At 37.3% G+C, this 12210-nt stretch overlaps 1 protein-coding gene across 1 annotated transcript in view; it reads right to left on the reverse strand.

Moving 5' to 3' along the window:
- Nucleotides 1-446: 446 nt before the first annotated feature.
- MELK (maternal embryonic leucine zipper kinase) overlaps nucleotides 447-12210 on the reverse strand; it is a 76897-nt gene continuing 65133 nt past the window's right edge. The window contains exons 11-15 of the mRNA XM_043976626.1: nucleotides 11149-11386; nucleotides 7051-7126; nucleotides 5237-5405; nucleotides 2863-2966; nucleotides 447-942 (exon numbers count right to left, since the gene is read on the reverse strand). Coding sequence (XP_043832561.1) covers nucleotides 765-942; nucleotides 2863-2966; nucleotides 5237-5405; nucleotides 7051-7126; nucleotides 11149-11386 — 765 coding nt within the window. The 3' untranslated portion in view covers nucleotides 447-764. The remainder of the gene's footprint in view (nucleotides 943-2862; nucleotides 2967-5236; nucleotides 5406-7050; nucleotides 7127-11148; nucleotides 11387-12210) is intronic.

Consider the following 12210-nt stretch of genomic DNA (forward strand, 5'->3'; position numbering starts at 1 on the left):
TTAGTCAAACATTTATTCATTCCTACAAGTATTATCATGTACCTACTATGTGAAGGCCCTGTGGTAGGTAAGACTTAGGGAGATTATCATAATACAATATGTAAATTCATAGTTCAAACACTACAATTGTAGACTTAACATATTTATTGATGACAATTCTATTTTATTCAACATATTGAGCATGTTGTTTAACTCTGATAACCACAGCTGTGACTTAGTTAACGATCTCCATAAATCCTACTTAGAACAGATATAGGAAAAAATTATGCAAATTAATTCTTATCTGTTTTTCTGCCCAAGGCATACTTGATAACTGATAAAACGTACCCAAAATGGTCTTTACTTAAGAGTTAGAAAGACATTCAATGTTTTATTCAGATGATAATCCCAAGTACAAAAAAGAGAAGAGCTATATGCTTTATTCATTAAGTTATTTTATTCCAGAAAGAAACTGCACATCAAAGGCAGAGTTACAAGCTCACATTCACAAAAGGAAGTGAATATAAGAAAGTCAACAGTTATTAATATGCAAAGGTACATGATTAAAAAAACAGTAATGGATAATAACAGATGGGATTGCCTTAGATTCATACATAAAATGTCTTCTGTTTGAAAACAAAAAAAAGACATTAGTTCTTACAATAGTCCTTTTTGGATACAATTTTGGTTCCAATGGACTAAAATTCAAACTGATCAAGTCACATTCTCAGTAGGGTAGTCTAACACCCACACTTAGTCCACAGGCTATATAAACCATGCATCAATTACACCTTGCAGCTAGAAAGGATGTCTTCAACTAATCTCTTGTAAACCCAAGCATCACCCTTAAGCCTTTGCCTCCTGATACCCACCACCTCAGGTTTGCTAAGTTGGCATACTTCTAGCTCAAACTGCATTGTCACTTTGCCAAAATCTGACTGTGTTTGACACTTCAGTGTATAGCTGTGAAAAACAAGATAAGAAGGTAGTTAGTAGGAAAGCCATGAATAGTGTGGATGACATATAAGACAATTCTGAGCCTTTATGAGGCTAATAGATAAAACAGACAATCATTTCACATCAAGCAATGTATTAAGGTGTAGTTTCAAGACAACATGGCTATTATGCCTCAGTGACAAGTGTGACTGGAGCTTCCCCTGGAAAATAAATGAGAATACTAAGGAGAAATAAGGATGTGTTGGGTTTGTTTTTTTAAAATCCTTATTAGAATTCTGCCTTTCTTCAAGTAAAATAGCTTCTTTTACATTGTACTAGTGTTTGGGGTTTTTTTGTTTTTAACTATATTACCACATATCAGGCTATTCTCATACATTCTTCAGGTTTTACCCAAACAAATCTTTCAGTGCCCTTACCTTTAAATGTTATGCCATATTCACTATGGAATCAAGTGGCCAGAAAGCTATTTTATTTGTCTTGTTGTTTTGTTAATGGCTGTCCTTTGCATATGAGGATAATACTGACTTCTTAGTAGAGTCTTTTAAAAAAAACTTTTTCCCCACAAAAGAGTTATGTTTACCATAACACATAATAAGAATGGTCCATTTCTAAGGAGCTACTTAGCTTCAAACAAAAAATAACCCAGCACCACTTGTTGGAGGACTGATGAACCCACTTTGTGATCAGGTTAAAAAAAGAATTCCAAGCAATATTTATGGTATTACTTAACCTGGAATATATTCCTAGTGTCTTCATTACAGTCTTCATTTTAGACTAACATACCTTATTTGAAGCAACAATTGTGTTGCAAAAGGTGCAAATAGATAAATCAAATCATGTTTTGGAATCAATTTACACTAAAACTGTGCAAATGCTTTATCTACATTTATGACCGAACCACCAAAGTTCTGATTTTAGTCTCTCCTAGTCCAATTTAGCCTATATTCTTATATCAAATTAACCTTCCTAATGTACATAACTCTCAGTTTCGTTGCTCAAAGGTTTCTAATAGTTCCCTATTATCTCTTGGACAAAATCCAAATTCCTTAACCAGGTATTAAAGGCCCTACATAAAGTATAGTTTCCACCTACTTTTACAGTTTTAACTCACCCTACCCTTCCATTCATCTGGACTACTCATTGTTTTCCCCCAAATGGCTCATGCTTTCCAGACTCTACTCCAGTGTTTCCTTTGCCAAGTATATGTGAAAAGTTTAAAAAAGTCCTTCAGGGGCAAGTAGGTGGGGCAGTAGATAGAGCACCAGCCCTGGAATCAGGAGTACCTGAGTTCAAATCCGGCCTCAGACACTTGACACTTACTAGCTGTGTGACCCTGGGCAAGTCACTTGATTCCAATTGCCTCACCAAAAAAAAAAAAAAAAAAAAGTCCTTCAGAGGAAGGACAGATGACTTCTAGGTAGGAGGATCCAAGAAAGCTCCTTAAGAAGATGGCTTTTGGGTGGAATTAGGTGGCACAGTGGATAAAGCACCAGCCCTGGATTCAGAAGGACCTGAGTTCAAATTCAGCCTCAGACACTTGACACTAGCTATGTGACCCTGGGCAAGTCACATAACCCTCATTGCCCCCCCCCCAAAAGATGGCCTTTGAGTTAAGCCATTATGAAGACAGTACTATTTCTGCAGAACAGGAATGATAGAAGTTGAATATTAAAAATTAAAAGCAAAATACAGAATAAATTATTAAAAGCAGTGCAGTTTTTCTCATAAGATGATTTGATATTATCTAATGTAACAAATGTATATAATTCTTTATGGTTTATTAAGCAACCCAATTTTTCAGATGAGAAAACTGAGACTGAAAAATTAGTGACTTCTGATGATCAGCAAGATAAGAAGTGTCAGGGCTGGGGTTCAAACACAAAAGTACAGACTCCCTTTGCACTACATCATGAGCTTGGTACTTACCCCTTTTGCACAAAGTCAACATGCTTTTTTGGAAGGACAGAAATTATTTCAGCCAAGAGTTGATCTGGATTCACTAATTTGGTTGTGGTCACATTATAGTGAGCCTAAAAGAGCCAAAAGAAAATAGAGGCCTCATTATCACCACAGCTATCCAGTAACAATTCACGTTGACTCATAACATCTGACTTAGAGATTCAAAGCTCTATTTTTCAAAAACTACCATAGAAATTCCAAGATAATACATAGACAAGGATAGCTTGGTGAAATCCCAAAATGTGGTTTTGGGTTTTAACATTCTCTCCTACCAAATATATTATTTTATTTTTGTTTTTAATCAGAAATGCCAACTCACAGCCGATCTGACCTTCCTTCCCACACTATAGTAGTAATGCTAACAAGCACTGAAATATAAACAGAAGGAAACTGAAGCAAATGGCCTGGATAATTCATAATGGTATATCTATATATACCTCCTCTGGTTGACTGATGGTGTCAGAGATTCGAAGATAAGACAAAAGTATCTATGGTGATGCTGAAAGAGCACGCTATTTTGGATTACAGGTATTCTAGTTATACATAATAACTCAAATGATTTCTTCACAGTCTTGATCATAAATTTCAGAAGTGTTTATCTTCATTTCTAATTGGTATTCAATAAGCGGTAGTTCCTAACTCTTCAGTTTTAAGCTTCTATGCTTCTCACCTTCTGTTACAGTTAATAAGCTGAAAATAAAGCATATAAAAAGGCTCACCATGTAAAGGAATCTTTTGTGAAATGAAGAATTTATCTGATTTTTATCCTATTTTTACATATAAAAATAATAATTGCTGACATTTACAAAGTAGCTGATCATTTGCAAGGGTGTTTCCATATATGGTCTTTTGCAACAACAGCTCTGAAAGGTAAGTACCACAGGCATTTTTATATCCATTGCACAGAGAAGGAGACAAAGGCTCTTGCTTAGACTACAGCTACCAGGTGTCAGAGGTAGGTCTCCTGGCTCCCAGCCTAAGGTTCTTCCACTCAAAGCACAGCTTCGTGGGGCAGTAGCCTGGAAATCAAGATGCCTGAATACTAATTCCAAATCAGCTGCAAAAAGCTGGACTAAATAACTCCCCAACATTCCTTCCAGTTTTAAAATGTTTCTGATTAAAACAAGGCACTGCTACACATGATATGCTTTTTGAAACAAATAACTTCTAAGACAAATTTGTGAAAGAAAATACCTTAGGTCCACCAAAAAAAAAAAAAAAGAGGAGAACAATGATGAAGAAAACCAAAGAAAAATAGCAGTAAGCTTCTCTCTCCAGATCAGAACTGTCTAAGATTGTCAAAAGCCTCTTAGCATTTGGGGGAGGAGGAAGCCAGAAGTGGGACATGGGATGCCTGCCCTGTATTTCAGAAGGACAAAGCCAGGTCCATCTGGGTTACTTCACAGTGTATACCTGGGTCCTCCAAGTAGCCTCAAGCCAGGGTGCTGGCAGAGTGAACCACAAAAGAAGACAAAACCCATACAGCACTTAGGGAGCCCCAGAGCTACAGCAGAAGATGGGCCAGCACAACCCCCAGGAAGCACCAGCAAAGGGCCTTTCAAGAAGTCTTGTGCCCAATGCAATCAATGACATCTGGCTGGGGTCTATCAGGAAAACAACACAGGGTACACCTAATTCCAGGGAGAAGACTGTGCAAGGAGTAAACAGAAAAAGACCTAAGCCAAAGCCCATGTTGGGCCACCAGGAAATAGACCCAGAAGCTAGGGATCCCAGGAGAAGGTGAGACCTCATCCCAGCTACCTGATCCAAAATCACAGTGGCAAGAGCATCCAGACTACAGGAGGCACAATCAAGCAGGGCCTAACATCCAAGAGCATAGGAGGGAACAGAATCTGGCCCTGACACAAAGTAAGTCTCAATCCAGAAACTGAGATTGGCAATGTAATTAAACAAAAGAAAATGCTGAACACAAGAATGAAAAACTGTGGATTAACAGATGACCAAGAAGCAGACATTAACTCCACAACACGTAAGGAAAGAAAAGAGAGAAGGAAAATTATAATAGAAGGTAAGATATAAGAAGAGAGGAAGGAGAACTCACTATTTTTGCATAATTGGGGTGAGCAAGAAGATGTATATGAAAGCATGGAGGAAAAGAGCATATCACGATTTCCACTGTTATCTGAACCAAAGAAGGGCTGACCTCCTTCCTCCCCTCCCCAACACACACACACACACACACACACACACACACACACACACACACACACACACACACGCATGCATACACGAACAGAAATTTGGGGTAGAAATACATTAAACTGAACAGTAATTAAACTCAACAAATATATATATTTTTTCTTTTTGAAAGTAAATTTACCCTTAGTCTTCTTGGTCCATCTCTAGTAGATCCTTTCTTTTTGTTTGGGGTAAGCATTGTAATCATTTTATCCAACCCCCTTTCAAGACTCCCAAACATCTTGGTTCCTTTTCTTTTTGGAGGACTGTCTCTATGTGCTTGATTAAGATCCAGTTCCACTGAACGGCATCTTTAAAAGAAAAATTTAGCCAAGAAAGTTATTTAGCCTAACATTATTCAACAAACTATCCTTTATACAGCATGTTTATGTCAACTTTCTGCAAAATTCTCCAAAATGGCAGACCTCCTCACCTGAAATAAAATTTCAGCAAAACCTTGATAGTACAACCTTTTAAAAATTATATTTTTAGGGGGACAGCTAGGTGGCACAGTGGATAAAGCACTGGCCCTGGATTCAGGAGGACCTGAGTTCAAATCTGACCGGACACTTGACACTAACTAGCTATGTGACCCTGGGCAAGTCACTTAACCCTCACCTCCCCACCCAAAAAAAAAATTATATTTTTAATAGTAAGAGTATCAACAAAGCTGGTATTTAAAACGTTTACATATTTGGATTAATTTTATTCCTAAATCTAACAACATACAAATAGCTTACTTAATAAGAATGTGATTGTTTGTAAAGTGTTACCAATCATACAACAATATTGGCTGCAAAAATTCACCTTAAAGATGCTTTTAATTTCATTTTCTTTGTTATTTATGTAAACTGGCATGGGGGGATGTTTAGTTTACTTAAAAATTGAGTTTTCTTTGTTAAATTTGTTGGCAAAATGGATAGATCACTAAGCCTGGAATCAGAAATACCTGAGTTCAAATCCAGCCTCTGATACTTGCTTCCTGTTTGACCCTTGGCAAATTACTTAACCTATACCTCAGTTTCTTAATCTGTAATCTAGGGATAATAATCATAGCATCTATCTCCCAAGGTTGTTGTGAGGATCAAATGAGATAATAATCATAAAGCATTTAGCACTATGTGTCTGGCACATAGCGTTATATAAATGTCAGCTATCATCATCATCATCATTATTATTAAATTTCTATGTAATCTTGAGAGAATCAACAAACTGTTAACAAACATAATGAACAGTCAAGTGGGTCCAAATTGGTTAAAGTTATTTACATCTCTTCAGCATCTAGATATGGTATTCAAACTAGGGCTGCAGTTCATAGAATCTAGAGCTGAAATGACCCTAAGGTTTCAAACTTAAACCTATCATATCATAAATAGGTAAACTGAGGGCCAGAGAAGTTAAGAGATCATATGGGATGTAGAACTAGATCTGGAAGGAACCTCTATGAATTATCTAGTCTTCATTTTATAGGAGGAAGAAATAGAGACTCAGAGAAGTCACACCAGCAACAAGGGCAGGATTTAAATCCAGTCTTCTAATCCCCACCTCACAGGAACTTCACAGTAAACTAAATCATTATTTCTCAGAATCAAAGATGTAGAGTGAATCTTAGAAACAATCCAGCCTCATCCCCTTATTTTACAGAAAGGAGCAGGGGGGAAAAAACTGTAGTTCAGAGAAGTGACTAATAATTGATTTTAGTGTCGGAGGCAAGATTAGAACTCGAGGCTCTTGCCCCTATTCCAAGTTCTCTGCAAAATATACCCAGATCCTTCATAAACTAATACCATAACATCAAACTAGACTTAGTCCAGCAGCACACAGAAAGATTACATAATCTAGAAAATAATTTAAATAGAGTTGTGCATATCTGATGACATATCACTGAGTATTATGGACTGAGGAAATCTGGTCACATCTTAGGTGAACTCAGCATATAAGTAACTAACCACTTACCGTCTCTCAGGACTAATAATGGCTGTTGGTAGTTCCTTTATCCTCTCTGGATTTAATTCCTTGCACTGAGTTCTCTCTGATGGACCAAAAACAAAACAAACAAAAAAACCACTTTATAAAATATAAGTTGTAGGTATATTTTGAAATTGGACAATTTTATCAATATCTAGAATAATTTTTTTCTTAGAAATTTCAAATAATATTACTTCTCCAAATACAGTTCTTCCACTATAGTTACTCAATAGAATTAGTCAAAATTTAACAATAAGTACATATTGCCACTGTTTCCCATTCATGTTGATGGCAGAAATGGAGATGAGAAAATATATAAAATTAGAGGTAATCAGGCAATACAGTGATTGATGGGAACAAGGGGGAGAAGTGGTTAGAATCTAAAAAAGAAGTAATTAGAATCTGCTCAAATGTCTCATTCTTCCTGCCTCATGCTGCCATCAAAGCAAGGTAGGAGATTGGAGAAGACAACTCTTACATACTTAGAGAAGTCAAAGGGAGAGTAAGATCAGCTTTATAAGCAACTTTTAGAAAGGTACCCATTCTACAAAGCAAAGCACATTTAAGCTTAAAACCACTTTCCAAGGATTCATAGTAATGACAAAGTAGGGTCTGGAAAGAAACACAGGCAAGACCTATGATTTCATTAGCATAAACTCCCACTGTGAGAACTCCCTCCACCAACACTGATTACAATGTATGACTTGATAAATAAGTCCTAGGGAATTGCTTAAGGTACCCGGACTTTAAAGAACTCGCCATGGTCAGACAGCTTAATAAGAGACAGTGCACCAGCACTGTCAAGGACCCTGTGCCAAACTGAGGCAATGCTTTATCTAGCAGAATATCCTTTCCACATTGCACTTAAGTAAAATGTCTTTTGTGAGCTGTTGACTGGTCTACAAGTGTCTCGTTTTGTTCCAATCCTGTACCTGGACCATAAGGCTTGACTGAGCCAGGCCTGGCCTACAACAGAGGTGGGAGGGAAGGTGCAGGCTAGTCACCGAGTGGAACCATAAGTGGGCTGGACTGGAGCAGCCACAGCTGGAGAAGGGAAGAAGGTCGTGTGCACTCATCAGCTGTTAATAACTAATAAGGTCAACCATAACAAGAGAATGGGTAAAAGAAGGAAATCTAAGCATGTTATAGAATCTTTAAGAGCATTTATTCATAACTTGAGTGAAATGACAGGAGAAATTAGGTTACATTTTTCTAAGGTGGACCATATGGCTCTCTTTTATATTATGTTTCAAGGACCACACCAGCCTCTTGCTTTCTATTTTCACATATCTACCTAGAAGCCAATTGGAAAAACCCTAGATTTGCGATCAGAGAACTTGGGTTCAGATCCCAGCTCTCCTACCTCCTGAGTGACCTTAAGCAAGCCACTTTCTAACTCAATCTGAAGCTTATGATGCTAAACTATTTTTTATTTACAGAAGATCAGAGACAGTGGGACCTCAACTTGTATTTCACTAAAAAGGCCCTTTGCAACAGTCTTAACAAGTAGATGAAGATGCTTGAAGGCGTCAAGTCAAGGAGAACCCACCACCTGCTAAGGCAGCCAATTTGACTTCTGAACAGTACTTACAGTTAGAAAGTTTTCCTTACATTGATTCTAAGCTTGCCCCTCTGAAATTTGCACTTATTGCTTCTAGATCTGTTCTCTGGGGAAAGCACAAGTCTAACCCTCTCATCCACATTACAGACTTTTAGATTCTTGAAGAAAGTTAACACCGGCCCCACCCCCCACAACCAGTATGGATGTAGTTAAGTTCCTTCTATCAACTCAATGGTTGAATAAGTATCTCATATTTAAAGCCTAACAATCTCACATTTAGAGTCTAAAGTCTGTAAATCATCCAAGTGGAGGAAAATAACTAATCCATATTAATATTATCAATGTAATGGCTAATATGGAAATATGTTTTTCATGACTTTACATGTATAATTGCTATAATGCTTGCCTTCTCAATGGTGAAGGAGGGACTAGGGGGAGGGAGAAAATCTGGAACTCAAAAAACCGAAATTCAAAAAATCCACATGGCAAATAAATTTAAAGAATGGATAAATATTTTTCAAATTCTTAGTGTAAATAGGGAGAAGGGGGAGGCACTAGCAGTTGGGAGATCAGGGAAGGCTTCAAGTCAGAGGTAGTATTTGGGCTAAGTTCAAATTAGTGACTTCAGAAACAAACATGAGTGCGAAGGGACATAGAGAAAAGACAGGATGTTATGTATGAAGAACAGCAAGGAGGTGAATTTGATGGAAATGTGGAGTACATAAAAGGGTATGATGTAGAATAAGGCTGAAGGAAGGCTGGAGCTAAATTGTAAAAGACTTTAAATGGAGTTTGTAAAACATGATTCATGATTAAGAAATTAAATAAGGCTTAAAAATTACTCAGATCCCTCAGGCTTATACGTGAATATTTTCTTCATGAGTCGGAAGGCACTGCACATGAAAAGCACCAAACATTACCACAAAAAAAAAAAATTTAACTGCTTATATAAACACGGTGTAGTAGAAAGAACACTGGATTTGGAGTCGAAAGAATTAGGTTCAAATTCCAGCTACTTATTACATAAGTGACCATGTAGAAGCAATTTTGTTGCTAAGTGTCTCAGTTTCCTCACCTCTAAAATGGATTAAATAATATTTAAGATCTGTTACATTTCCCCAGGGTATGGATAATGCTAAGGGAAGCTGTGAGGACCACCCTTTTCCTTTGCCAATAAACTTAGCAATACATCTTAGGATAGAAGACTAGCTGTCTGGAAAGTGTGATAGAAATCAGAGGGGCTGGAGGAAGGAGGAATGTAGAAAGTCAGTATTTAGGAAGAGACTGAAAGAAACTAACTTTTTGCCCAGAGACAAGGACATGCATATTGATGCAGGTTAATGACTGTATAATGTGTATAAACCAACTAAGGCAGGTAATTCTGGCCTGATATTTAAATGACATTTGGGAAGGAAAAGGAAAAGAGCTACATTTCTGAAAGCCATAAGGATGAGAGGAGAAGGGCACATGCCTCACTCCATGTGAAGCCTTGTAATTCTGAGAAAAGAACAAATGTTTAGCTGTTCTCTGCCACAGGCTTGTTCCCTTACAGCTTTTGGCCAGTCACCTGGGCCAAGAAAGTACTCAGATAAGTCAAGTCTCCTCTAACCTTGGGAAGGTCATGATGGCAGAGGCTGGGCAGGGAAGAACCTTTCCAGCTCTGCATCATACGATCCTATAAACATCTGGCTAGCAATGCAGGAATAATAAGTAGCAAAGCTGGGGCAGCTAGGTGGCGCAGTGGATAAAGCACCGGCCCTGGAGTCAGGAGTACCTGAGTTCAAATCCGGCCTCAGACACTTAACACTTACTAGCTGTGTGACCCTGGGCAAGTCACTTAACCCCAATTGCCTCACTAAAAAAAAATAAATAAATAAGTAGCAAAGCTGGGTTTCACACCCAGGCCCTCAGACTCCAAATCCCGAGTACTTTGCACTGCCCTAACCACTCCACTACCTTTTATTAGCAACTCAGAAGTAACATGAAAGGTGCAGAAATAGGTTGACACACTCATTTCAGCCCTGAGCCACAGAGAATTTTGTTTTTATTCTAAGATTTTTTTTTAAGTGCTAAATATCTAGCAACTGACATCTGTTATTTGCCTTTAAATGAGGCACTGATCTCTCCAAAATATACAATCCTGCCTTCCAATGACGTGGGATTCTTTTCTATTCCCCCCAGTAAGTTTGCCTGTGACAGGTAAAGGCCTGGCACTGAAGCAGCTTCAATTCTCCAACGAGCAATATCGTGCAGACATAGAAAAAAGAAAATAAGCAGACATCTGTCTCAACGGCCCCAAACATTAGTTGTGGATAACTGAGAGTTGACTCTATTTACATTCTAAGTAACAGAAACCACAGAATATTAAAAGAAGTTTTGATTCTTCTAGATCTTTTCGGAAAGGCTGGTCATCTATCTCTTAACTATCACACAGGCATTTGACTTACTTGATGTAATGTATTCAAAGATACAATCTATTTCTTCATTTCTACAATCGAAACTTTTAATACGCATACAATCTATACCTTTGTAAGGAGAAGGATGATTTGGTACAGTTAATATTCCTTTTTCATGCACAGTCTTGCTAACAGGAGTCTTTGGAATGGGCAGTACAAAGTGTTCTTCATCCTTCATAGCAGACTTAGCAGGCTTAGGCGTGCACACATTTTCTTTGTTCTCTGATTTCTTTGTGGCTGCTCTGCACAATATTGGAGTTAATGGCTTAGATTCCATATCGTTTGATTCTGTCCAATGCTTTGCAAGCTACAAAAAAAGTTATTGAATGAAGCTCATTGCAGTAGAGAAAAAGTTAATGTCTTATATCACTATCTAATCATTTGACAATTACCATGCAACACATGTTTAAAAATTTAACAGAAGCAAAAGAAATTAATATTTGTGTATTTAAAGACACGTAGATTTAGCTGACAGTAAATATCAATCACTTTAGGTTAAAGTTCAAAGTCTTCCCTGTTATGTTTGACCCCAGATCAACAGAATTGTTGACTAATTAGTCAATTAATCAATCAATAAACATTTATTAAGCACCTAATATTCGCCAAGTACTGTGTTAAGTATTGGGGATACAAAAAGAGGCAAAAGACAGTCTCTGTCCTAAAGGAGCTCATGATCCAAAGGGGGAGACAATATGCAAACAAATAAATAAAAAGCAAGCTATATACAGGATAAATAGGAAATAATTAAAAGAGGAAAAGCACTGGAATTAAGAGGAGTTACAGGAAGATGATAGAAACTAGGTGATAGGTGTTTTCTTTTTTAGATAAGAAAAAAAATCAATCATTAACTCAAAGGAAATTCCTTGGGGGAGAAAAGAACCTATGACAAAAAGGTATATGGTACCTAAAACTAAAGTTTAAGTTTATAGAACCTAGGAATTGCTAGATTTTCATTCATGCATTATCTCTGGCTTGGAATGCATAACAAACTTTCTTTTTTTCTTTTCTTCTTATTCTGAACTTGATAAACACTAACCAAAATGAGCATTTCCATATACATTGTGGAAGAGGAGAGGATTGTACATGAAAAGGCAAATATTTACACAATAGATTTTCAATATTAGCTTCCTA

Source organism: Dromiciops gliroides, chromosome 1 (genome assembly GCF_019393635.1).
Source record: "Dromiciops gliroides isolate mDroGli1 chromosome 1, mDroGli1.pri, whole genome shotgun sequence".
Lineage (NCBI taxonomy): Eukaryota > Metazoa > Chordata > Mammalia > Microbiotheria > Microbiotheriidae > Dromiciops > Dromiciops gliroides.